This window comes from Megascapheus bottae, chromosome 30 (genome assembly GCF_031878675.1).
Source record: "Megascapheus bottae isolate mThoBot1 chromosome 30, mThoBot2.hap1, whole genome shotgun sequence".
NCBI classification, from domain to species: Eukaryota; Metazoa; Chordata; class Mammalia; order Rodentia; family Geomyidae; genus Megascapheus; species Megascapheus bottae.
The window spans coordinates 2,709,131-2,736,966 of record NC_143538.1 but is presented as its reverse complement, the minus strand read 5'-3'; the positions used below and the strand labels follow the sequence as shown (position 1 = coordinate 2,736,966).

Below are 27,836 nucleotides of genomic sequence, written 5' to 3'. Positions count from 1 at the left end.
CCTGGGTTAGAGCCATTCAGTTCTGGCCTGTTTCTTGGCAGCTGGATGAAGTCCTGGGTGGGCGGCATCTGATGCCACTCTCAGCACCATCAGCTGACTGCCTGCCCTCAGTGGGCAGAATGCACCCAGGCCAACTGGTGGGGACCAGAGCGGGGAGGGGACAGAGGATGACAGAGCCAGGCTTCTAAGTGAGCAACCCAGGTGTGGCAGGCGGGGGCCTGTGCCCTCCTCATTCCCTAATTCCTGTGTCCTTCCATCTAAAACCCGCCGCCTTCTTGGCAGTTGGGATGAGTCCGTGTCTATTTCAGGTGCTTGAGTCACTTCCTGGCTCCAGTTTTTTAACTTTCGCTCTGCCTTGTAATTTTGTTAATTGCAACCTACCCAGGTGTTTCTCTGCCTGAGAGCCTCTCAGCTTGAGGGGGAAGAAGGGAGGGTACGTGTGGATGCTTGCCTATATAGCCAGGGGCTCCAGAACCTTCCCATTCTCACTGGCCAGGATGGACACTGCCACCTACCAGCCTCAGGAGCTGCAGTGACACGTTGCGTGGCACAGATCTACTCATCAGCAGCAGGCAGGGCTCCCGCCCAGCTCCCCTGTCTCTCCACCGCCGCCCCTCCCCACTGACTTGCAACCTCCACATAGGATGACACAAGGCCTGCCCCTGGCCATTAGGCGAGTGGCCACTGCCAGAGGACTTGTTTTCTTCCCGCCTTGAGCAGAAGCACTGCTTTGCTGGTCGTGAGGCCAGGCACAGCTGGGGCTGGTGGAGTGGAGAGGCCGTGGTCTCCTAGCTGCTCCTGACTGCGTGGTCTCATTGCAGCCCTGTCCAGACGTGGCGCAGGCGCACCCCACTGCTGGCACAGGAAGGATGTCGGTGTCGCAGCTCGCTCAGGTACAGCCCGTTTCTGCTGGGTGTTACACAGTGTACGTAGTCCCTGGGAATGTCCTTAGTTACTGGAGAGGTGGAGACAGCTAGGAGGAGAGACTGGCTATGGAGAAGGGTTTGGAAATGCAATTTGGGAGCTATTGTAGTGAGTGTTAGCTTGTGGCTGGGGGGCCCAGAAGGCGTGATATAAAAAACTGGGCAGTCATAGAAAGAGGAACTCAACAAGTGAGGAGACTGGACTTAGGCTGGAGGTACAGCACAGGCCAGGGTGACCCCCCTCCAAGACTAAAGCGGGACAAGGGTCTTTAGCCTGGCAGTTAGTGCTGTCGGTGTAGGGAGGGTTCCAGTCGGGAAGGGCTTCTCTGATGGTGCCAGCCTGGCTTGTTTGCACAGCATGTAAGAGCCATGTCCCTAGAGAAGTAGCGTGGGGATTGGAGCCTTCATTCGCCAACCTTTTGCATCCTGGGGAGTGGGCACAAACATTCACTCAGTGGAGGCAGTGTGGTGTGGCTTGCACACATGCACTGGCACCGAAGATGCTCGAGGCACATTGAAAGCAGTGACAGTGAAGGAAGGCAACAATGCGTGTGAGTTTCTACTTCTGTCATAAACACATAGAGCAGCAGTGCCTGCTAACTAACTCCCCTTCCTTTACACCTTTAGGCAGAGCCCGAAAAGCCACAGCGAGGGTAGAGAAGGCCATCTCTTCATCCACAGGTTGGGCAGGGGGACAGACCCTCGTGAAGCCCTCCCACAGCAGTAGCGTCTGGGTGATGGCACCGAGCGCCCTGCCACACCACATCTCCCTTTTACTGGAACTCCAAGGGGGCAACAGGCCCGCTTCCTAAGAAAAGGGAGGGAGGGAGGGAGGGAGGAAGGGTGCTCAGGGGCGTCCCTGTGTGCGTGTGTCACAGGTCTCTTGGTGACAGCGTGCTCCTGTGAAGAGGTAACACCCCGCACAACCCAGCACAGCACCCCATGCCATGAAAATTTGAACTGGGTCAGCACACAGCCTGCGCTGCCCTACAGACGCAGCCAGACCTTGGTGGCCACACCGTGGGCTGCAGTACGGGGCGCTTATCCCGTGTCTAAAGCGCACACCAGCTCTGGAACAGCACAGCTTCAGCTGCCTGGTACACCGGCACCAGACCTCCAATGCCACCCGCCCTCCCGAGGATCAGACCCTTCATGGCAAGAACCAGCCAAGCCTGAAGTGCAGTTTCTGCTGGGCACAGGAGCTGCAGGAACAGGAAGGCGCCTTCCCTGTCTTGCGATGGTTGCATGGTGGATGAGTTTGTAACCATTTTTTCCCTTCAGTGCTGGGGATCAAACCCAAGGCCTTGCGCATGCTAGGTCTGTGCTCTCCATCCGGGGCTGCTCGTGCCCACACAGTGTGCCGTGATGGACCAAGCTTATTTCACTTTTACTCAGAAAAGTGGAGAGCCAGGGCTGGTGGTGCACACGTCTAATTGCAGCCTGGCCCACAGATGAGAAATGTACATCAATTATAAGGCTAAGCTACTTCTCTTATTTTGGGCAGACTCTGCTGGCATCGGAGCAATGGCCCCCGAGCTACGAGCAGTCGGCATGGTGTGCAGAGGAATTAGGCCCTTTTCTACGCCTGTGCCTCTTGGACCGAAACTTTCCTGCCTTTGTGGAAGAAGTAGAAAAGGAGCTTCAAAAGCTGATGGGGCTGAGAAATTAATGCTCTCCATCCATGTGCGATTAAAGAGTACTCCAGACACCTTTTATCAATGGTTTATTGTTAAAAACAGGTGAATCCACTTTGTACATCATTGTACTTCAGCACTTACACAAGTACATGCATCTACAATTACATACCAGACCTGATCGGGTTATAAAACCTGCCATCAACCACTAAATCAGTGTGAAAAATACAGTGCCAAACCAAAACGTCTAACTAGAGTTGCATAGAATCTCACCATGCTGTAACATTTCAGTGTCATTGAAAACAGAAGGTAAATTATAAAAGTTTGCCTTGATTGAATGTACAAGAAGGTTCAACACATCAGTCAGTGCAAAAGGATTTAAGAATTTACATGATTTAACAGGAGAAAAAAGTCACTTAAAAAGCAGTCTTCTACATTTACACTACAAACTCTTTCTATCCAGTAAGTTAAGACTGTCCCAGCTTCTGAAAGTTGTAGGTTAAGCCCTTAGAATGAGACTTCAGTTTATACACAGGACTCCTCTCTACAGAGAACCAGTTTCCCGTCCAACAACATACCATAAGGAATGAGTATCAGCAGCTTAAATATGAAACAAGCATTTATTTTTGGATTTCTCCCACCCCCAAAAATATAAATATATATTTATATATATCTATTTGTATATTGTATATATCTGTAGGTTTTGCTGTACTTTACAAAAATTTACCACTAGATGGCAGCAGTGCGTTCTTAGAGCTTTGCCTTGAGTAAAAAATGGCGCATGCATGACCTGATCCTCAGAGGGCCTTTTCACTTCTACTTAAATATTTGAACAAAGGAGGGGAAAAGCAACATTCACAGCACATCAAGCCCAAAATAGTTTACACCTTCTACACTGAAGCGTTAGTTGTATGTACCTGGCTAGGTCACCCTTACAGGAGAGGCTACGTAAGGCATGCTTTAGACGGTCGTCGTGCTGCTCGCTTGAGGGGAGACACCAGCAGTCAAGCAGACAGCGGAGCAGGTCGGGCTGCCACCAGTGTCAGGAACCTAGAGATCTAGAGAGAGGGGTGGAGGTTAAAGGGAAGCCTTGGCTCCCAGTGCTCTTCTCTACCCAGGGCCACCTCAAATGGCATGCTCAGGGATGTGGTGTGAAACTCTGATCTCCATGTGCTGAGGAGAGAGCTGGGGAGCTGCACCTGCCATGCTGGTCCTGCCCTCAGTGCCTTAGCGTCCCTGTGCTGATGTTGGCCTCTAAGGAAGGCACGCGCTACAACATCCTAATCCCTAGTCCAAAGTGGCAGGCACGTTAGCCAGTACCAGCTGCTCTGAAATGAGCTACAAGGTCTCTTTATAACACCAACTACTGGCAGTTTGTTACAAGGTCAACAGAGGCACAGTTTCTTTGCAGGTCTCTAAAGAAGGCCATACTTACATTATAAGCAGTACTTAATTTGTGTTTCTCTGGCGCAAGTTTTTATCTTTGTGATTGTTGGTAGAGTTGGTTTTCCTTTGAAGGAAAAAATTGTATGGTATGAGTTAAATAACATTTGAAATGTAACATGGAATACAGGGGCTGCTACACATCTGGACACATGGAAATACAGGGCTCTTTCACTTCCTGCCATCCCTGCTGTCCTAAGGAGACTTGGAACACACAGTGCTGTATGTAAGATGCCTCCATGTCTTCAACTAACGGCTCCTCTTTGACTCCCAAGGCAGACCACATACAGGCACCTTTCCCTTGGACGTATGGACTGCAACTCAATCGCTGCAGGTGAGTCACTGCTCAATACCCATTCTCAACTGGTGGTGCCGTGCCCTCTGACGTTTACTGATGGGCACTGGGTTTGCCTCCTACCTCTAGGAGACTGCCAGTTTGGGATAGATTCCATACCTGCAGCTCCATCTCTCACCACTGGAGATGGACTAGTTTGTCCATGCTATATAGTCTGATTCAAAATCTTGGCATTGTGGCACAGACTGATTATTAACCAACAACATCAATTCAAACACAGATAGTGTAGAACATTTAACAACTTTTTGGAATGGCATTCCACTTGTGTGCAGACTGGCCTGGGGTCAAATGGTCTTTAGTCAAGCTGTCAGACCAAGATATCCCCCATCCCACCCCCTCCCAGTGATCGAAACTGCAAATAGGACAGAATTCAACCAGTACTTACATTGGCCCAGCTGGTTCATCGTCTGCATGGGGTTCATTTTGTTTTTTTTAATCCACGAGAAGAGAAGAGAACAAAGGAGAAAGTAGTTAGTGTGTGTATGGATGAACAACACAGCAAACTGCAAGTGGCAGACAAGGCTATCAGCATTGACTAAAGGCCATTCCATCTGGAGGTGCAACAGCTCATGGAGTCACTTCTAAGTCAAGTTTTAATGACAGGTATGTTGTTTCGATGGTTTTAATTAACACTTTGAATGCTTGTCATGAAAAACTGCAACTGTAGCGGACAGATAGGCTGCAATGTCAGTCGACTCATCTTGTCCCCAAGTTCCAGTGGTTCACTCTTAGAGATGGGAAGACAAACCAACATCAGTTGTAAAATCCTGCTGTTAGTTTTCTTGTGGGGAGTGCTTGCAGTTTTGGCTCGGTCCTGCAATGGGGCGGACATGTGCCTGCGTACGCTTTGTCACGCATCCTCACTTCCCCAAGGGCAACTTTTCTTTTTTATGTCACCTCTCATCCCTTTAGGAGAGGTTTTGAGTCTGGAGTTAGTTCCACCAAATGTTAGGCCAGGTCGGGCCAGCAACAGGCTATGTGCAGCAGCAGATGTTCTGTGCCACGACAGCGGGTGGGAGCTGAGCAGTAGAATTGTTCTAGAAAGAGACTTCACGTACAGGGATGGGCTGGCTCACTGTGCCTTGGCCCAAACCACCCAAAGCCAGGAGACAGCTTTTGGTTCTATTTTGTTTTTTAATGACAAAGGTTATATTATCTGGGTTTAGAAGCCTTCTAAAGTGGATACTTTATGATTATAAAGTTTTCTTTCCTGTTTTAACTAAGGGCAACTTGATTCCCTGTTAAGACACCTGAACATAGTGTCATCTTTAAAAGAAAAAAAAATAAGTAGAAGGAAATGGGAAAAAAAGACCCACAGAAGGGCGAGCATGTTCTAACTGGCAGACAGTCTGATTTCATTGATGGCCTGGAGAAAACCTCGAGCAGGATTCCACAAGGGGCTTGGTGCACATGAAGAAGCCGTTATGGAAGCTGCAGGGTCGCAGCATCTGCAGGAGCACACGCCGGGAGCAATGTCTGCGGGAGGGAGACATTGCTCCACCTGTTCCTTCCAGGCAACGGAGCGGCAAAGCCACTGCCAGCACACACAGTGACTGGAGCGAGAGGATTTCAACACAACGGAACAACTAACCACATTACCAATGACTCATCAGCCAACAACAGTATGCTAGCAACACACCAGTGTCCACACAAGTCCACTACCAACAACCGTACACGCTCGGCACAGGAACAGAGAACAACAGACTCGGACTTGAGGACACCCGGGAGAGCTACAAACGCCACCTGAGCCCCCACGGGGCTCAGACCTTTACATCCCAACCAGGCCCTCCACGACAAGCTGGAACAGAGTCAGCACCCTGACGAGTTAAAGAAGACACGAGAGCAAGCAGGATTTTTAGTGCTCTGACGGTGCACCCAAAATACAAAATTCTAATAAGATGGCCAAATCAAGAGTTATCAGCAGTCTACAACCAACTTGCTCTAAAGGGGAGGGAAGAGCACACGAGCAGGCTAGTACTAGTCCTCAGAGGCCGGACTGGCCACACCAGCCAAGCAGCTTGGGCCATAGACTGTTTTTCTTTGCAAGGGCTGTTCCTTTGGTATCTTGTCAGAAACAATCACTTGCTGGTCACATGCACAGGACTGCGTCACATGGCAGGTCCTAGCCATGCCTACAATTCACACCAGGGCCAGAACCCCAGGGGCCACCTCCTCTCTCCCCAAATCCACTTTCACAACCACCTGACAACGATGCCCCCACCCCAAGCCTGTGCTGTCCACAGCACTCCTCCTCCCAGCTCAGACACCCATGACAGCTCCGCCCTTCACTAGGGAAGTCAGGAAAGGGAGGAGAGAACAGAACTACAGAAAAAAAGGGACAAAAATCAAAGTAAATGCATATTAAACAGCAAACTGAAATCCAAATTAGTCGTGAAAGTGAATGGAGTAAACTTGAAGTTGTGTTAACATTATGAACTGCATTGTAGACTGAAGCGGATTAAACAAACTCCAAAAGCATGCATTTTGCTCACTTACCACCAAGTTTTAAGGGTGTGATTGCAATTGAAGGGGAAAAAAAAGAAGTCACAGTAACCGACAAACATCAGTACACCCCAAACCCTCAGGCCTCAACAGTGCGTGCGTTCTCCACTTGGGGTTGCACATGGCCACTGGCTACATGAGAGGAAGAGGGCTGCGGGATGGAAACGAGATGCTTCTAGAATCTTCTGAGGAGTGTGCATTCCTGGAAGAGCTGGTGTGCATGCCCATTCACCTGCATGTGTGGCCCCCACTGAAGGCGATGCAGCTCCCCCACAGCCCCCTTCCTCCCTCCACGTCTATGGCGGGAGCCCCATAAATAACAGGTGGCTTGGCGTCAAAATAACAATGAACTGGCTCAGGTCAGGCTCCTTTGTCTCTGCCTCCATTTTGCTAAGAAGCTAGCTTCTGTGGGGGTTGCTTAACTCAATCCCCTGCCCCACCCTCCTGAGTGTTGGGATTACAGGCCTGTGGCACCCAATTTGAGTTTTAATGTTTCTAAACCTATTTAGGGTTTGCCTGATCTCAGCAGAGTAGCAAACCTGCCTCCTCCCTTTTGCGCTCTTTCATTTAGGGAACTTGTGACAGATCCATGTAACCCCTAATTAAGAGACAACAAAACTATTAAATTTTTGTGTACATGCCAGCACAGGGACTTGGATTCAGGATGGCATACTACCACCCAAACCACATCCCCACTTCATTTTTTTTGGAGGTCAGAGAATTGCAGGCTTTCCTGCCTAGGCTTGGAACCATGATCCTCAAATAGCCCAAGTACTAGGTGTGAGCCACATGGCTAGATGTCCTTTTAAAATGTCACATTTCTTTTCCAACAGTCCTAACCTCTTTGAGGGCACAAATACTTTAACCTTTGTGACAACTCCACGGACATGAGAACAGGGAACCCCTGAGGCCAGCGCCTCTCCTATCAGTGGTAAGTCTGTGAGGTTGCTAAAACGTCCACTGCAGCCAACAGCCAGAGAGTGAGCAGGTTCCCCCAACTGCAGGGAAGAGGGGCACGCTCACAGCACGCTCAGGCTCTGTCCAGCTGAATGGGCAAAGACTTGCTGGGAATATGCTCAAAGGGAGAAAGAAAGAAAAACAAGGAGAAACAGCTCGTATTTTGCTCCTGAATCATGGGCGATGAAAGGGGTACAGGGCCCCCACGAGGCAGCTCGTTCCATCTGGCCTTGCTCCTCAAGAAGCGCAGGAAAGGCCTGGATGAACTGCCCGGCGCTGCAGAGGTGAAAGGATGAGCACGGTCATTCTTAAAGCAGCTCAGTTTTTAAATCTAAAATAATACCTGTCTGTCTAGTGTAACACACTTGTGTACTTTGTAGGTATACCTGTTCTCTTACACTTTTCTGGTACAAGGAGTTACCAAGAACTCAGAGTGCCCCAAATCACAACACTAAGAGGTCAAATTAAAACAGTGGGGGAGAAAGTCACTTGGCAGAAGGAAAAAAAAGCTAGTCAGTCCTATAAAAATATTTTCCATTTTCACAAAAGAATAAACACGGAGCCAGATGATGGTTGTAGGCAAAAGTTTTACCTCTAACACTCCCGTTTGTTCTATCAGACAGAGTATACTTCTTCAGTCACCCTCCCAAAAGTTAACTAGGAATTTAAAAATGAAAGCATGTATCTGCATAAAAGTTTGAGGAGCAAGGAGGACTCACACAAAGCATCCGTGAATAGAGAAAAGGCCACAGCTTAGGAAAAGTTCACTGCAGACGAAAAACACCACTTTAAAAAGAGAGAAAAACAAAAAAAGCTTCCAGGAGAGAAGAAAAAGGAGCAGAAACAGGGAGGATTTTGAGAAGGAGGTAGAGGACACTGCAAGGGTGCTGGAGGGGAGCGGGATGAAGAATGGAGCCTGGAGCACACGGGCTGTTAGGAAGGAATGGAGAAAGGCAGGCGCTGGTCAGTGCCTCACCCGCCATTTCACTTTAATTCAGCAAGAAACAGGAAACGCTGCTTGCATTGCAGGCTCTTCCCCCAGTGACCCGTGCAGTGAGGCTTTACTTTGCCCTTACCCTGCAGACACCTTACTTTGCGTAGAATTCATTCACTGTCTAGAATAATTTAGCCTCCCTCCAGGAAGACTGGCTGTCCACAGACCTCCCTTATCTCAATTCAGTAATCAAGGATCTTCAGTTACACACCAGCAGTACCAACTATTCCTCAAGTCTAACCTGAGGGGTAGGGGGGTCATGAACAGTAAGTTCAGCAACAAAGCAGCTTGTTTTCCTTCTCCTCCCTCCTGGAGGTGGGAAGGGTCAGCACTGGGGCTTGAACTCATGGATTTGCTATTGCTAGGCAAAAGACCCACCACCTGAGTTAGATTTCAAATAGGGTCTTTGCCATGCTAGCCTTCTCTGCCTCAGTAGCAGCTACAAATGACTTGTCAAGAGCACTGGGTCTCAGACACAGTAAGCCAAGGTGTCACCGTCATATGAACTGGGTCACACTTGCTTTAAAACCAGCCCTTGAAACCCATCTCGGCCTTTCTCGACCTGACTTGACTTTTCATTCTTCAGCCTTCGTAAAGGGCAGACTGAGGAAGGCATTATCTAGCAGAACTAGCGTGTGCTCACCACTTGAACTTCTAGCTTTCTGCTGGCTAATTGGAGATAAAGGAGTTTGTTGTACTTTTCTGCCTGGGTTGACTTTGAACATGACCAGCCTTTTGAGTAGCTGGCATTACAAGTACGAGCCATCAGTGCCCCACAAAGCTAGAACTGAGGGAATGAAGAGGGCCTATTGAGGAGGAGGCACCGTGGTTCCCAAAGAACCAAAGTTAAAAGCATAGGAAGAGACGGACAACTCCCTTGCCTTGGAAGTCTTAATATGTAGCAGGCAAGAAAAAAAATCTGGAGGAAAAAAGCATTGAGGATACATGAAAATCCCAACAAAGCAATCTCATGGCACAAGATGGGGGCTTCCTCTGCTATGGGCAAGGAGATGGGAGGCCCTCTGCTTTCGGGGTGCCCGGGCCACTCCTGCGTTCAGATGGTGGAAGACACCTTTGGAGGAAAGCCCTCCAGGTCTTCGCATTTACTGTAACACCCCCCTCCCCCAATGCAGAGGGAGCAGGAAACAAGCATGTCCTGCTTGTTGAGGCCACACCTTCCCTCCTGGCGTGTCACAGCAGAGTCTGCACTTCTACCACCCCACCCGTGGACATGGTAGCTCTGAGGCAGGACACTGCATACCAGTGCTGGAACACAGGCTCAGGACAGCTGATGATAGCAGGCAGCCCACCACCACCCCAAGTGGGTTTGCTCCAAGCCTGAGGCACATCCTTCTAGTCTAGCCAACGATAGGGAGGTGCTTTCTACTGTGAGGTGATGGTAGGAGGAGAGGGAGCTGGTTAGGAATCTGTAGTCATGATATGAGTTTCCCTATGAAACTTGTCAGTAGTTTGTAACCACAGGGTTAAGACATCAAAAATCTATGCTCCCGAGATGTAGAATTCTCAGAGATTTTCTCATTCCAGGCAACCTTGTCCCATAGTAAGGCTTCAGCTCTTGCTCTGGTGTTAGTTCACCAGGGTTCTGCTGCCATGGGGGCGGAGGGGTTAGCACTTAGCTCATGTCTTAAACTGAGAGGTGAACAAAACACCTTCCGCCACGTTTATTTATACAAGACAGACAGAAAAGCCCAACCAAGGAACCAACCCATGGAATCAAAGGCCAGCTTGTCCGGTGGCTTCCACAGACGGTCTGACTGGACTAGGGCAGTCACCTACAGGGGCTACACCAGGCAAACCAATTAGATACCTTAAATCTGCCTGAAAGGACAGGTGGCCTGCGATCGTGGGGTGGCTTCTAGGCTTGACTTGGATTCTCCTCAAGCTGTACTTCCCTGATGATCTGTATTGAAGGAGGACAGAGCTGAACACAGAGACGGACACTCACCCTGCCACCTGGCCTGAACAAGAGGGTCTGGGGTTTGGAAAGCACAGATTAAGCAAGTAAAACTCCTGGTGACTACTGTAAGAAGTCTTATGGAAAGAGGATTAAGAATTGGTATAAGAAATTTCCTTTCCTTGTGGGACTGAGTTCTAACGCCTTCCTCAGCTCTCCTCCCGGGGAGCAGAACCACTGGGCCTGGGACTGGTCTGCAGGTGCCCTTACCGTCAGGAACCTCGTCCGGCCTCTTCCTCTTCTCATACACAATGATAATCACCACAAGGATGATGATTTCAGCCAGAATTCCCAAAAAAGGCCAGAGTGGGGCCAGGTGGCTGCGAACCCTGAGGATGGTGACAACTGAGGTGGTGCCAATGGAGTTGGTAGCATTACAGTGATACTCGCCGGGGTCTTCAGTGATCTGGAGATTCATAATACTCAACTCTGTGTAATTCTCTTTGTTGATAATGAAGACACGGCCAGAGGTGTTACGAATGTCCTGTAGGGAGAGCAGGAACACACAAACATCACATTAGGTCACCAAGTGCCCAAGAAAATAGTGGCCTCCCGTCTTTCTAGGACACTGGCCAGAATAGGACAGCACGATCAGGTACCATGCGTTCCCTCCAATTCCAACCACCACAAAGCTCCTGATGGGTACAAGCCTCCCTGCCCCAGGCCCTCTACATTTCCACTTCCAGAACGAGAAGGCCTACTGCCTGTAGACCCTAAAAGCCCGACAAAGGCGGCTTTTCAAAGAGCAGGTAAGAAACTGTAACAGAAGAGGACACTAGAGGAAGTACAAGGCCCCTACAAGATGGGGAACCTCAGGCCTGCTTGGTCTTCTGAGTCAGCACATTTCACCTCATACTTAGCGAGTCCTGGTGAACCTGCTTAGAAAATGCAAGCTCTAGCTGGGCATGGTGGCTCACACCTGTAATCCTAGCTACTCAGGAGGCTAAGATCTGAGGACTGAAGTTCAAAGCCAGCCCAGGCACTAAAGAGCATGAGACACATCTCCAATTAACCACTAAGAAACGGGAAGTAGGGCTGTAACTCAAGGGGTAGGGCGGGCGGTAGCCTTGAGCTGAAGAGCTCAGGGACAACACCCAGGTCCAGAGTTTAAGCCCCCTGACCCACAAAGAAAAAAGAAAGAATATGCAAGCACTGGGGCTTGGAGCGTGGCCTAGTGGTAGAGTGCTGGCCTAGCACGCATGAAGCCCTGGGGTTTCAGCACCATAGAAACAGAAAAGGCTGGCAGTGGCGCTGTGGCTCAAGTGGTAGAGTGTTAGCTTTGAGCACAGAGAGGCTCAAGGACAGTGCCAGGCCCTGAGGTCAAGCCTAAGGTCCAGCAAAATAATAATAAGAAGAAGAAGAAGTAGTAAGCATTCACTCTTCTAGCAGGGAGAAATTCCTAACTTTTTTATTGCAGATCCACAGAGCTAATCAACAAATATCTGCTGGTGTTTACCTATGTTTTACATCCTACCAAAAGGAAGGTGAGATGGACACAGAGAAGTATGACAAAAACTGCACAAGGCAATTGGCCTCTCCAGGGAAGTGACAGCTCAAGGCATGACTGCCTGACTGGTGGACAGCCAGTGGTGGGTGCAGACAGACTGCTATGGGGGCATATGGCAAGTGGCCAGTGCAGAGAAGTCTGCAGAACTTCAGCTCCGGTGGTAGAGGCAGCTGATGGGACAGACTGTCCAATCCAGGCAGGAACCTCTGGTGCACGCAAAGCTCATGTGAACGGGTGGAGCCAAGAGAACCTCACCCTTCTCATCTTGGACAACTGAAGGGAAAAATACGGGCCACCTGCTGACAGCCATACCCACCACAGAGGAAAAGGGGAAGATTATCTCCCAAAGTCTTCTAGTCAAAGTAGATAATCATGTCTGCTGTTCAGTGTGGTAGAGAGCTGATGTGTGAGGTTCCAGGATTCCTCGTTTAAGGGATGGAAATATGACTGGGTAATTTCACTCTGCTTTGGCAAATACCAGGGTCCTTTTTCCCGAAACCCGAAGTGCATTATGTGAGAAAAGCTATCATTTTATCAAAGTGTGTTGCTTCAAAGTTCCTGCTTTGGCCCTTTGGTTCTTGCTGAGAACCAAAGGGCCCGTATCCCCAAGGGGTTCCAGGGCCTTGGAAATGTAAGGTTTTTGTCTTAAGCTGATTTCTTTCCAAGTGGAATTAAGACACATCTGAGATTGCTTTAAAAAAAAAAAAAAATCTGGGCTGGGAGTTTGGCCTAGTGGTAGAGTGTTCGCCTAGCATGCTCGAAGGCCTGGGTTCAATTCCTCAGTCCCACATACATACAAAAAAGCCAGGAGTGGTGCTGAGGCTCAAGTGGTAGAGCTCTACTGCTCTAGCCTTGAGAAATTCCAAGAACAGTGCTCAGGCCCTGAGCTCAAGCCCAGGACTGGCAAAAAAGAAAAAAAAAAATCTGAAGATGCCAGAGTATGTTTATATTTTATAATTTTTATTACATATTTTTAATATTTTTACATTTAATTTTAGTGGCTTGTTGGGCTTGAAAACTCAGGGCCTACATGTTGTCCCTGAGCTCTTCATTCTACCAACTTCAGCCACAACTCCACTTCTGGTTTTCCAATGGCTAATTAAAGGTAAGCCTCACAGATTCTCCTGTCTGGGCTGGCTTTGAACTTTGATCCTCAGATCTTAGTCTCCTGATTAGCTAGGATGACAGGAGTAAGCCACCAGTGCCTGGTTTATGTGAGTATATTCTGGGATTACTTGTGTACAGTTAATATAATTAACTTATAAAAATAATTTTACCCTAGTCAAACATTAGCCAACCATGTGCACATTGTGAACCTGAGCAGAGGGGCAGGCCCTGCTGCATTAGGAATAAATAACATAGCAGGGTGGCCTGCTCTCTGTGTGCTTGCTTTCCACATTTTTGGCTGCTGGTTCCGAAGTAAATTTTGTCTTGCTGAGACAATTATTTTTCTGTCCATGGTTTGTAACCACAGTGGCTCTTGGAGAGCGTATTTGTAACACTTAACATTCAAGGACTTGCACTAACAACCCTTTACCTCCCCACTCATCCTGATTCCCACTAGAATAAGCTTCTGAAATTTGGCCGTTGCTGATTGAGGGGTCATTATTAGCACTTGATACTTTACTCTCATGAGACCACAGAGTAAAAAGAATAAAGGACTTGAAAAATTAACAATTGGGTATGACCATTGGTTTTACAATTAATTTACTTGTTATTGTTATTTTGTGCCCTTCCTTTTCCAAAGAAGTTTGGTTAGAGGATCTGCAGTGCCCTTTCTGGTCCTGTGGACTAATAACCAAAGAGGATGCACGACGGGAGTAATAACGCCTGTGCAAGGTCTGGGGTAAGTACATGCGCAAAGCTGCTCTGACAAATGAGGCTGGCTAGCAGCAATCTGCATCAGAGGAACAGAATCAAAAGCAAAATCGAAAACATCATCAAGAAACATCCCACTGGCTGAAAAAGATACTTTCCTGGGGGCCAGAAGCGTGGCCTAGTGGTAGAGTACTTACCTAGTATGCACAAAGATGCGGGTTTGACTCTTCAATACCACATATGTAGGAAAAGCTGGAAGTGGTGCTGTGGCTCAAGTGGTAAAGCTGTAGCCTTGAGAAAAACCCAAGGACAGTGCCCAGGCCATGAGTTCAAGCCCCACGGCTGGGGAGGCAGAGAGAGATTTTCCTGAAGTACTATCAGATTCTAAGTGTCTGTCTGAGGCTGCTGTTGGGTCGACTCAGGTTATTTCAATTCTTTATCAGTATTTTCTGAATAAACTTATAATAATTGCCTCAGCTCCAAAAAGGCACTATTATCATGCAATAGAATAAGAGCTAAGATTCTAAGATTAGGTTTAGTTCTTTCTGTGTCCACTCAAAGACAATGTAATTCTTTACCAGACAGACAGCGTAACTAAAGGGGTGCACGCTAAACAGAGACTGTTCCTAGATGAATGTGGTAAACCACTCATCACTCTATAAAAAATGACCAAGTGACGCCTACATCAGAGGATACAGCTGTTGTGGCAACAGATCTAGATGTCTCATACTCCCTGGGAGAAAGTCTAGCAACTACAGAGACCCACCCAGGGCCGCCGCCTACTCACCATAAGCATGCCATTCTCCATCTTGCGCCATACCCAGTCTGGGTGGGGGTAGCCAACAGACTTGCAGTACATTGTGGCATCCTGCCCTTCATTCTTGTTCTCACTCCGTTTATGGCCAGTGATGTCAGGAGCAGCTGTAATAGTATTCAAACAGTTCGTTACCCTCAGAGCCTACTCTGAACAGCATACAAAAGCCCCATCTATGGTGGGCTCTGAGGAAGAGCAATTCAGGTCACAATAGGCTAATGGACCAACCATTCCCCAACCCCACTGCCAAAGCAGCCAAGCAAACACCACAGTTATTAATTCATGTATGAGTCTCTACCAAGATGAGTGGTTCTCAACCTACTAGAAAAAGATACCTGTTCAACTGCCCTAATGTATGTTCTTCCTTACAGAACATGCAAATACAACCTGCTGTCTCTTAAAACAGTCCAGATGTCAGGAAGGTCAGAAATGCCTTTCTGATATGGTATATTCCAGCAAATAAAGGAATCATGAGTGCAGAAGAACACTGATGGGAGGAAGCAAGGTCCTGAGGCAGATGTAAGCTTGCCAAGCAGAAACAGCACCACAGGAACTGGGCTGCACTCAGGAAAACAAGGAAATGCTAAGAGAATGTCACTTTGGCCTGTGGGTCACCCAAAGGTCTGGTGCTTGTGTCCTGCTAGGTAGGACAGTGCAGCCACAGCACAGGAGGTACACAGGTGATCAGAGTACACACCAGATACATGTTAGGTCTGAGCCAGAGTGGCAGCTTTTAACTTGTCCATAGTTTGCTGGGTATGTCGCAAAGCCCAATTCCCCTGAGTGGGGTCTGAACAGCTGTCAGAAGGAGAAATACAAATGGCTAATAGATACATGAAAAATAATCAACATTCTTAGCTATAAAGCAAATGCTAATCAAAGCCACATGGATAGTCTACCTCCCCTGAGTTAGAAGTTTGTCTGTCAAGAAAGCCAACAACTCGGACACGGCACTGTGGCTCAAAGTGATAGCACTAAAGACTTCAGAGACTGCGCACAGACTCAGATCAAGCCCCACGATGGACAAAAAAAAAAAAGCCAGAGGCAGTGTGTTGTGGGGTAAGAATGCTAGCCTTGAGCAAAAGAAGCTCACAGACAGTAACCATGCCCTGAGTTATAAACAAAGAAACATTTCAGAGACTCCTTTCAGTGAAAAGGTCACTAACTAAATTCCCCAATCACTTCTCACCTGTTTTTCTAATTTTTTTAATTAGAAATAATTTTTTATAGTAGCAGTGATCAGGAAAGCCTAACTATAATGACAGTTTGATTTAACCTCAGGCAGCAGGGCTGCTGATTCAGGGTCCTAACTGTAATATTGCACTGCTTCTCAAAATCATGAGGCACCAGTGGCTCATGCTAGCTACTGAAGAAGCTGAATCTGGGGATCACAGTTCAGAGCCAGCCAGGACAGCAAAGCCCAGAGACTCTTATCTCTAATAAACAACCAAAAACCCAGAAGTGGAGCTGTGGCACAAGTGGAAAAGTGCCAGTCTTAAGCAAAAAAGCTAAGGGACAGGTTTAGCTTAAGCCCTGAATTCAAGCCCCACTACTGGCACAAAAAAGGTGAAGATGAGGCTTTCAGAACAAGGTAGGGTCTCAGAAGGAGAGAGAGGTTAACCAGGCAGCCTCTGCTAGGTTGTACCTTTCACTTCAATGGTGGCGTTTGCTTTAGGAGCGCTGACAAAATGATATACACAGTGGTATTCGCCTGAATCCTCAGCTCTTGGTTTATTGATCCTGCAAAGATGAGAAGAAAAGCCAAGTGGGAACATTCAAAATATACAACCAAAAGGAAATCAAAGAAGTAACCAGGGGCCATGCACCTCACCTCTTCCTAACTACAAGCACAAACTACTGTATATCCCAGAACATGAATGCCACACTGGGCGCTGGGAATACAGAGTGGAATAGTGGATGGTCCCCAGCCTGTTTACTGCAATTTACTATAAGAGGAATAAAAAATCCAAGGCCACATGATGTACTAGTTTATACGAAACACTGAGGAGGAAGCCATCACTAAAACTTGCTCACCTGATGGTTCCAATCAGATAAACAAGGGGACAATGTGATAATATAAAAGCCTTTTTTGGACTTCCCAAAAGACTTTATTTAGTAGCATGCCTTCAGTTAAGTAAATAACAGCATGTAGGCATGGTTGTATTTTTTTTTAAGGGGGAGATAGAGGAATAACGACATTTATCAATAGAGTATTTAGCCACAGGGATGCAGCTTAAAAAAAAAAAAAAAAGAAAAGAAACAAAAAACCCTTACCTTAAGCCAGAGCCATGAAAGATCTGGTCTCTGACTACCTCCCCAGTTTGTTCTCAAGACATTATCTAGTTCTGCCATGCACCTGGCAATTTTCAATGAGCCAAACGTGTTCCTATCTCAGTCTCACATAAGGTGTTTTCTTTACACTGGGGTAGAGAACCTTCTAAGGGCCACTAGCTATTCAGTACACGACTCCCAGGCCATATAAAATATTAATACAGGCCAGACACTCGTGGCTCACACCTGTAACCCCAGCTACTCAATCAAGGCTGAGATCTGAGGATAATGGTTCGAAGCTAGTCCAGGCAGTAAAGTTCATGAAACGTTTATCTCCAATTAAGGACATTCAAAAGTCAGAAGCAGAGCTATGACTCAAGTGACAGAGTGCCAGCCTTGAGCAAAAACAAAACAAAACAAAAAAACTTAGGGACTTTGTTCTGTTAACCTTGGGCTGGATGTCCCCAAGCCCATCATTTTCAATGGACCCAACTCTTTCCATTGGGGTCTGGGGTTACATTTTCACCCTCCAATCTAAATGTCTTCCTCCTTCCATGACCTTCTTTCTCATATTAGTCTCTGACTGCTTAATATCTGATTTCTCAACAGACTAAATTATATGTAGGTACATATGAATCTATGTATTAGTGCACAGTTCATCTAACTGTCACACAGAGCCAAGAGCATGGCCTAGTAGTGGCGTGCCCACCTAACATACACAAAGCCCTGGGTTTCATTCCCCAGTACCATGTACACAGAAAAGGCCAGAAATGGTGCTGTGGCTCAAGTGGCAAGAATGCTAGCCTTGAGCAAAAAACTGTTCAAGGACAGCACCTAGGCCCTGAGTTCAGGCCCCAGAACTGGCAGAAAAAAAGAAAAAACAAAAACAAAAACAAAAAACTCACAATTTCAATGAACAGCTGTGCTCAGACAAGACTAAGTTGAGCATAATGCTGTAAGAGGCCTGTATGGATACGCCAGTACACCTCTCAGCCTCACAGGAGATCCCAGACTTTCCAGCGCCTGGGCTACCACACACACACACGCACGCACGCACACACACACACACACACACGATGCTTGCTGGCTCAACTACAGAAACAGAGATAACTATCTATAGAACTGGCCTGTTGTTCTCTCCCTTGCTGGTTAACATAGGATACTTTGTGATTAAGTCTTCACTGCAGTTTTCATCGTGATTAATAAAATCTCTTAAATCTCATCTACTGACTGGCTCTATAAAAGGAACATGCTAAGACTACAAATGAGGAGAGGTCCAGCCCCTCTCCAGGGCTGACTCAGCTATGTTCCGAGCACAATATTCTAAAAGGAACAGTTGTCTTCTTAGCTCAACAGAATTCCATCTATGCTGCTGTGGACATACTCCACTTTGAGGAAGGATCAGGAGGAGCTTTATCTCAGAGTTTAAGCTGACTCCAAGTTCCTTTAGAAATACTTGGGAATGCTGGGCACGGTGGCTCACGCCTGTAATCCTAGCTACTCAGGAGGCTGAGTTCTGAGAATCGAGGCTCAAAGCCAGCCTGGGCACTAAAGACCCTGAGACTCTGATCTCCAATTAACCTCTAGAAAAACGGAACTGATGCTGTTGCTCAAGGGGTAGGGTGGCAGCCTTGAGCTGAAGAGCTCAGGGACAACACCCAGGCCCAACCCCATGACTAGAAGAAAAAAAAAACAAAACTTGGGAAGCAGACTGACTCTCAAGTTTGAGGACAAGCCTACAGGCTCAACATGTCTTCTTATCATTCCGGCACACTAACAATCTGGAAGGAGGCCAGGCTGTTATTTCTTTCACAGGATGTGGAATCCCTTTTTAAAAAAAAAAAAAAAAAAAAAGATGTAGTAATGCCAAACCTAACTGGTGAGCTTCAAGTAAGCTGAGGTGAAAAAGAAACCATGACTGGGTATCTACGTCTTTCAAAGAACAGAAAAACCACCTTTCATTCCAAGACTATGGTCAATTCTTGCCCAACTATGCAGACATACACAACTGAGACTATACTTCTTTTTCTTTTTCCTTTGGTAGTCCTGGGGACTCATGCTCTCTAGGTAATGTTCTGCCACTAAACTAGCTCCCCATGCTATGTTTTCAATTCATTATCAAAAGAAACCACAGCAGAGAGTGATACAGTGCAGCTACAACAGGAGAAAATCTTGCTCAACTTCAGCTACTCAGTAGTCAGAGACCACTTTCAGAAGTCTGTGAGGGTATTTTCCACTTGTTTCAGTTCCTTCCAAACCTTAAGTTTCAAAGCAGGCTGAAGATCCTGAACTTAGATCTGAAATTCACTAAATACAGTCTTAACTTCCTTACCAGAAAAAGTTCTGCAAATCCATGTGGATCCATTGGCCATGGAATAATGAAAGACTCTGCAAAAAGCCCTCTACTGCTGGTAGACCTCCACAGCTTCTCTCCAATGCTGTTTCCTTTCACTTCATCAACTGGCCAAGTGAGATTAACTGATCCTTTCCCTCATGCAAAGTTTTCAGCAAGGAACATACTATTCTGAAAGATGAGGTGCCATGTGCTCTAGATACTTCAGAAAGCACCAATTCTGCCAGGCCCCAGTAGATTATGCTGTAATCCTTGCTACTCAGGAAGCTGAGATCTGAAGATTGTGGTTTGTGGCCAGCCAAAAGTACAGCTGTGACTGAAGTGGCAGAATGCCAGCTTTGAGCAAAAGAAGCTGAGAGTCAGCAGCCTAAGCACTGTTAGCCCTGGGACTGGGCCAAAAAAGCACCAAATCTTTTAGTGCCAGATAATTAAAGAAAAAAAAAGTCCTGGCTTGAACTCAGGGCTTGAGCACTGTCCTTAGACTTTTCTCAAGGCTAGAGCTCTACCACTTGGCTTTTTCTATGTATGTGGTACCAAGGAATAGAACCTGGGTCTTTGTGCATGCTAGACAAGCACTCTACCACTAGGCCACACTCTCGGCCCCTTTTTATTTTTTTTTTTAGGGGATGGGGAACTAGGTACTCAGGCTTGCTCATAGCTGGTACTCGTCCATCACTTGAGTGAATAACCATTCAAAGGTTATTTCTAGGCCATCATCTTCACCCCAGATGGCAGTCTCATTTATATCCACAGGTCCTTTGTTTATAGTGGTGTTATTTCTGGAAACATCACTCAGGGAAATGTCTGCCAACTTCAATCACTGAATTAAGAGATATGCATTACGCAGTTACCCTACGCAGCAGAACCATTCCCTGTTTGCTCTCCGAGTTTCTCTGATAATAATGAGGGGTCATCGATGACTCTCAATCCTGGCTGCTCACTAAAATCATTTAGCAATCTTGTATAGATCCCTGGGCATCACCTCAGCTATACTGAGTTAACTACCTGGGAGAGGACCAAGTATACTTCACATCAAAGCACACAGTTTGGTTCACTGAAATAAAAGAGCCCACATAGCATTTTTCTTTATGCATCAGTCTCATAGTCATCTTTTCAGCACATACTTGTAAATTCTTAAAATTCCTTGTAGAAAGTCTATAGAGAACCAAGAAAAAAGCACAGTATCAGAGTACACAGTGTGGTAGATAATTGGATTACTATAGAAAAATAAATAGTTCAATATGTCTTTCAAATAACATCTTCAGATTTCTCATTTCAGATGTTGAGCTCCTCAAGTGTTAAGTTCCTGATGTGCAGACTGTGTCAGCTCTTGGCCACATTCCTCCCTGTGTCCCTGTCCCCAGGACCTGTCAGCCCCTCTCACCTGTATTCCATGTTGCTGGCATTCTTACGGGTAGCCGTCAGCTCTACCCCATTCTTGGTCCAGTAGCTGTACGTAAGGGCATGAGAGTTAGAGGTGAGGTTACACTGCAGAGTGATGGGAATACTGTCTCGAATGGTGACCTCTTCACTGGTGACAATCCTGGGCTCTGTAAGGAGAGTGCACTGTAAGGAGAGTGCACAACGACAGGGGCCAGAGCTTCCCAGTCAGCAGCCCTGGCCTCAGAGTTGGGGAGGGGAGGAGGGGCAGACTAGAAGAGGGAGGGCACACAGGACCACATGAGGACGTTCACTTCACCACTTTGGAAGAAGTCAGGGAAGGAAAAACAATGATTATAAGCAAATGACCACTAGCGCAGACACAGCCTGAAGACCAGTGGGCCTAGACGTGAAAGAATGGGAGTATTACAGATGTTGTACTGGTAACAATCCACTTATGATTAAAGTACCACCATTTTATGATATAGAACCACCAACCAATTCAGCTTCTATTAGAAAATCAGGCTCCATCTTGAAGTTCTGAAGACAAAGATAACTAATAAACTCCCTACACAGTTAGTTACTGGGCCTTAGAACAATGGGTGTAGATTGGTATGACATGCATCTATTCCATCTATGGCAATCAGTCAGGGCCATTATTCATGCAGAAGTGCCAGATCCTAAAAGCAAACTTCCCAATGGAAGTCTCTCAAAGTTTTCTGAATTTTGAAAAGAGAACATTCTTAAGGAAATTTATTCCAAATTATTTGGAGTAATTTATTATTTGGGACTATTTATCCCAAATCTATTCCAGAACAATCTTTTCAGAAGTGTACCTAAAATATATTCCCTTTGAGGACAACATAATTATACTGAGTGCAATGTGTCCTGGTATTTTGGAATCATAAGAGTTTTACAGTTGTAATACCCTTGAGAATTTATGGGTTCTGTCTCTCTTAAGAGCTGGGAAAATGAAAACAACTTTTATAGGCTATAATTTTTTTTATTATTTTTTTTGTTGTTGTTGTTCATGGGGCTTGAACTCAGGGCCTGGTCACTGTTCTGAGCTCTTTTAGTCAAGTCTAGCACGCTACCACTTTGATCCGCAGCACTGTTTCTTGTTTTCTGGCAGTTAATCGGAGACCAGAGTCTCACGGACTTTCCTGCCCAGCTGGCTTCAAACCTCAATCCTCTGATCTCAGCCTCCTGAGTAGCTAGGATTACAGGCGCCAAGTACCTAGCAGTAATGACTATTAATGGCAAAATTGAAGCTAGAAACACAGCTGACTCAATTCTCTAAACCCTCCACCCCCAAAATATACCCCAGCTTTCCATGCTAAGTCAAGCAAGGTATATGCTTAACTTTCTGGTTCTATCCTGGGTTTGAATAACCTGGAATCACAAGTTTAACTACAAGTAATAACTTCTATCAGTCAAACACATGAAACAAAAATTTTAAATCGCGCTGTATCATCCCTGGGTTTATCTTTAAAGCACTCTGAAATATTCATTGCTAACTAAAGTCAGAACATTTCTTCTTATTGGTCTTTTGTTGTCATGGTAACTTTTCCCCTAGATTTAGATACTTTACTTTCAATCAAGCATTTTCAGGCATCCACAATAAGAGGCACCTGCCCCCCACTTTCTCACAAACCCAAGGCTGACTTCCCATTTCCCTGTATCTGGCTACTTTCTGTCTGCACTTCCAAAACAGCACTCCCCTCGTCACTTTTATGCTGGAGAACAGAACTGACTTGTGTGTTGTTCAGGGAGGGGAAGAGGATGGAGAAGTCATGATACACGTGAAAATGTAAAGCCTTAAGGACTTCATAACCAATGTACTATTTCTGACTATAAAATTAGTATCTGTGCAGAAATTTGTAGTAAAGGAAATCCTTAAGCTTTCCCAATTACCAAACTGGTTCTAACTCATTTCCAGTTCTGGCAAAATGGTAATGGCCATCTTCCATTCAGCACTGGTCCTTACTGGTAACATCCAACAGGGTCCCATGTACAGATAATGAAGGCATAGCAGCCACTAAGACAAAAGCAGATGCACGTGAACACGTTAGCGCAGTGGTGTCCCATGGTTTCAAGACACACTGGACAGAAGCCAAGTCCTTGGGCCTTAAGAAGTGGAGCAGAACAGCTGCAGCCCTGCAATGGAAGGCGCACATACACCATCAGCAGAAAGCATCACAATTCCAAGAAAAAATCAAAACCAAGCAAAAACATGAGAAAGATAGAACCAGTACTTCACAGAAGAGAAACTGAAAAAATATCAAGGCAACATTAAAGCCCAAAAATGCTTTTAGGTTTTCACTGAATTTTTATTATCCAATTTCATGGTCTCTCCACATGGGACTCTCCTTCTGGTTCTTCCTCTCTGATTACATACACTGAGGAAGGGTGAACTCTGAGAGTGAGGCCAAGCGTTTCCAGATGTTTAACACAAGGAGGCCAAAGTAAACGCTACTCTTACCTGTGACGGTACAAATGATCACTGTAGCTCAGAGGGAGATTAAGAAGTTGAAGGAAGCAACCTGGAAGACTTTCTGCCAAGGACTCTTGGAAGGCAAAAAAGAAAGCACTTTTCCCTTAACTGTTAAAGATCCAGGAGAGAGTCAGCTGGTAGAAGTGGACAGTTTAAAACAGACTTAACTGTGACTGCACCACAGAGGGCTGGGGTAGGGCACTGCCTCAGACGTGGAAATCAGTGTTGGACTGTGCTCCTCTGCCTCGGTGCCACACCAGTACACTACACCAGGATGAAGGTGGGGCTTTGATTTCTGTGGCTGAGTGCTGTCTAGTCAAAGTCCAAGAGAGATGAACACTTAGGAAAAGTTCACACATACTTATTTACCTGCGAACCAGCTACTTAGAAGCACTGGGTGGAAACCCTCACCCCAGCCACCACCATACATAGAGAATATGTTACTGGCCTTAGCGACACCAAAAGAGCTGGGGACCTTTCTCTTCCTGCTTTACATTACTCAAAGAGCTTTGGGATAAGCATTGACAGGAAGTCATTCTTAAGAGACTTCAACCTCATCAGTAGCAATGTCTTTGGGGATATCTGAAATCCTAAAACAGTAACAACTAAGAACAACTGAATTCAGGATGTTTAAAAAAAAAAAAAAAAAGCACGAATATCCTGGCTGACTTGGGTTAGTTGACAGAGGAAGGATGGGGAGACTAGCTAGGATTTGGTTCACTATATGCCAACATTCATTTCTCATTAAACTTGGGGAGGGTGGGGGATGCTGTGCATCTTTGGAATTGATGAAAGCTAAATAACCGTCTTTGTGAATGATAAAGCCATCTTTTCTTAGCCCCCCCCCCCCCCCCCATGTAGCCTTTCTAGATGAATCAGGCTGTTGGATAGAAAACTACCAAATGCCCAGTCCAGTCCATGCCAATAAACTTCTGAAGACCTCTGTGGCCATTTGAGTAATTCAGCTCTCATGAGGAAAGGAGCAAGGGGGCAGGAGAAGGAGGCGTGCAAGGAGAAAATTTGTTTTAAAAAAAAATAGAAAAGAAAAAGAAAAATTGCTGGGTTAATGTTCCCCATTTTCACAGACAAGTTTTCTTTTCCCCTTTACAGAAGCAGGTTCTCTGGCTCAGCAGCACCCACTGTGGCAGCCACTCCTGTCCCTCCTAAGTGCCCCCCATCTCCTAGAATCATCTGTGTGGCTATAAAACAGATACTAGTTTTGCTATTTTCCATGTACATATGCTGATTCAGGGCCTACATATGACCTACTATGTTGCTACCAAGTTCCTCCTGAAAAAACTAGTACTTTACTATTTGTATTCTCTCCCTTCAAACAAGTCAGTTCCTCAAGTTAGAATAGCTAGATGTCTTTCACTGAGCCTTAGATAACTGGAAAAACCCATTAAACAGAGATTACCCCCATCACAGCCAGGTCTAATGAGGTTCAGAGTCTGCCTGGCCAGGGGCTGTGATTCTGGAGTAGCTTCCTCCTCCTCCTCCTCCTCTTCTTTCTCCTCCTCCTCCTCCTCACTGTAGGAGCATTCCGCCACTTTCCACAAAGAGAAGTGGCCACCAAAGCTGCTCCATTCAGGTGTCTCACTTGTACCTACTAACACAGGTGAAGAGGAAGATTCGCACACAATGGCTCAACTCGGAGGAGGACAGCTGGGATTTAGTTTCCTTTCTTTTCAAAACACAAAGCAAAAGCCAGTGTGATGGCTTCAAAACTATTTCATGGGTTTCCATCCTCTGGGAGTCTGTGCCAACAGTCAAGTCACCAACATCAAACTGCCTATGAACAGATGGCAGATGGCAGCAGGCTTTCAGATATACGCTCGGCTGCCCGTGTCTGCCATGGCCCAGAGGGGACCCTCACCTAGCTCCTGATTGATGCCACACAGGGGGAACCTCAGTCTGCCACTTGCTTCTAAGGGAGGAGACAGAACGGGTGGCACAGAGAGGAGTGACTGCAGCAATGAGCACTGTTGTGAGAGAAGCTCATGCCACTGCTTAGAAAAGAAAAGAGCCACAACTACAGAAACACCAAGCTTACATGCCACCCAGCAGTCAGAACACATTACCCACATCACATCACTGTACCCAGGGCAACATTCCCATCACAGAACAGGACATCAAGTCACAGGAAGGGAAGGGACCAGGCAGACACAACTTAAAACCACAGAGGTGAGGGCAGCTGCTAGAGAGCTCCAAACAGATGAACAGAAGAAATAAAAAGTAGTTAAATTGGGGAGAGAAACAAAAATAGAAAGGCACCAGAGAAGAAATCAGCAAAAGGACAGCAGGAAACCCACTACACAATTCAAGAGGAGGAAGGAAATTTCCACACCCCTCACATCTGACTGCCTGGTTTTACTGTTTGCAATGAGCCTGCCCAGCGTTCCCTCCCCACTTCTCCTCAATGCAGATGATTTGGGACAGTCACGATTTCCTCAAGTTCTCTGTTCCTGAGGAGAAAGACACAAAGAAGGGTTGGGGGAATAAGGGAGGCAGAGAAGAAAATAAAGTTGCCACAGATGTTTTCATACACTACAACCAGAGGGTAGTGGGGTTTGAAAAAACAAGACAAGGGGTGGGGTGAGCGATCATACTGGGAAGAGGGAAAGGAAGCAGGGGGGGGGTCATCGGGCCACCTCTAACGACTACAGTACTACTACTGTAGGGTGCTGGACTCACTCTGAAGGACGCTTATGGTGGCCTGGGCTCGAATCCATGTTATGGAGGGGTTTTGCCTCAAGTCATTCCTCTTGGGGTCGTTGCTGGCCCTGCACTCGTAAGTCCCAGAGTCCTCCAAGGTGAGCCGGGTCACTCTCAGCACACTCACGCCGTTTGACCCGTAGGCGGTGTTTACGGTGACACGGCGCTTCCGAGCACCGTCCCACAGCTGTCTGAAAGACTCTGCCCGGTTGACTTCTGCGTACCACCACTGGATCTCTGGCGTGGGGCTCCCGACCACGTCACAGTACAGCTCAAAGGCGTCCCCCGTGAGCTTAGTTTCTGACATGGGCGACTTGACAAACCCAGCTAGAGGGAGGGGGAGCAGGAATGCAGTGACAGGCCAACCAGAAAAAAAAAAAAAGAATCAACAGGTGTTAATAGTGATTTAAAGAAAAGAAAAGAAAAATAAGCAAATGAGTTGCAAAAAACAAAAAAAAGGATTCATTTCAAAACTATAAAGAGACAGTAATAGCAATTCATACAAGCTTTTAGAAGAAGAACCACCCTGGGAAGCTTATGAAGCAAAGGCAGGCCAATTACAAGCTGGGGCAGCCCAGGTGCTGGCCAGGCAGAAGCAAGCCCACTGGAAAGCATTTGAGCAATGGGCCCAGCTGGTAGGAAGGAGAAAGCCTCAGGTCTTGGGGAAAGAGCCTCTTTCCTTAGAGCATAAACCGTTACCTTTCAAACTCAGCCAAGTGATGAAAGATAATCGGAAGTGGCAGTGGGGTTTATATGCCAAGTCAGAGTCTCTTTTGGATGGGTTAGCATGATGTTACAGATGCAGTGGCTTCTGTGAGCCTCCACAAGAAGTAGTCACTAATGTACTGGTTCTCTTTGGATTAGATTCCAGCTAAAAGTTAGCACACCCTGAGTTCAGACTAGACTGTCCCCATCTCCTAGTCATTTCTGGATCTACAGAAATCACAGGGCCAGGTTGTCTGTGATTAAATAGCCTCCAGCTGATACAGACCCTCATACACAGAACAGGACAGTCTAAACTTTACACACAGTGAGGGTTAGTTACTCTTAGTGAGAGCCCAAGAGCTGAATCAGCAGTAACAACCCCAACACTGTCAGTGAGCCGAGGCACGCAGCCCTCACAGAAGTTCACACCACTAGAAAAATCTGAAAATAGCCCTGAAAACCACCATGCTCCTGATAGGCTCTCTATACAAAAGTTAGTGGTCTGCTTCTAGAAACTAGCTCAAAAGAATGAGGAATATATACTGAGTTCACCCATTATTGTCAGATACTGCCCCAGAATTCTTTAACATTGGGCCTTCTACTTTTCATAAGACAAGGAGACAATGGCAGAAAGAAAAAGTATAATCAACATCCAGACTTACTTTGAAAGAGTAGGTCATAAGAAAGAAATCACAGTGTAAGGATACTTTCCACACCCATTCACTCCACCCGAGTGAGGTTTAGCATTTCTACCAATTCAGGCAGTGACCTATCATACAGGGCAAGAAGCTAAAAGAGGGTATTCTGAATGGCTGGTGACTCCTTGGGAGGAAGGGCTGTTGAACTAAGCTAGCTCCTCTACAATGAGCAGCAGTACAGGCTCAGGATCTGCCAGTGTTAGACCAAGAAGTTAGACTCCAGAGAAGAAGAATAAAATGGAACAGTTTTCTGAAAGTCTTGAGGCCAAGGATGTAACAGGGTTAACAAAGTGGAGGT

General features: G+C 46.5%; 2 protein-coding genes across 2 annotated transcripts in view; one reads left to right on the top strand and one right to left on the bottom strand.

The window, feature by feature from the left end:
* The window catches only part of Rec114 (REC114 meiotic recombination protein), a 28,803-nt gene extending 26,172 nt beyond the window's left edge, over positions 1–2,631 (top strand). Inside the window, exons 5-6 of the mRNA XM_090321427.1 lie at positions 822–893; positions 2,428–2,631. Of these exons, the coding sequence (XP_090177553.1) occupies positions 822–893; positions 2,428–2,592 (237 nt within the window). The 3' untranslated portion in view covers positions 2,593–2,631. The remainder of the gene's footprint in view (positions 1–821; positions 894–2,427) is intronic.
* Positions 2,630–27,836, bottom strand: part of Nptn (neuroplastin) — a 50,989-nt gene continuing 25,782 nt past the window's right edge. The window contains exons 2-9 of the mRNA XM_090321581.1: positions 26,115–26,462; positions 20,931–21,096; positions 16,568–16,662; positions 14,896–15,029; positions 10,994–11,267; positions 4,741–4,762; positions 3,993–4,067; positions 2,630–3,615 (exon numbers count right to left, since the gene is read on the bottom strand). Coding sequence (XP_090177707.1) covers positions 4,007–4,067; positions 4,741–4,762; positions 10,994–11,267; positions 14,896–15,029; positions 16,568–16,662; positions 20,931–21,096; positions 26,115–26,462 — 1,100 coding nt within the window. The 3' untranslated portion in view covers positions 2,630–3,615; positions 3,993–4,006. The remainder of the gene's footprint in view (positions 3,616–3,992; positions 4,068–4,740; positions 4,763–10,993; positions 11,268–14,895; positions 15,030–16,567; positions 16,663–20,930; positions 21,097–26,114; positions 26,463–27,836) is intronic.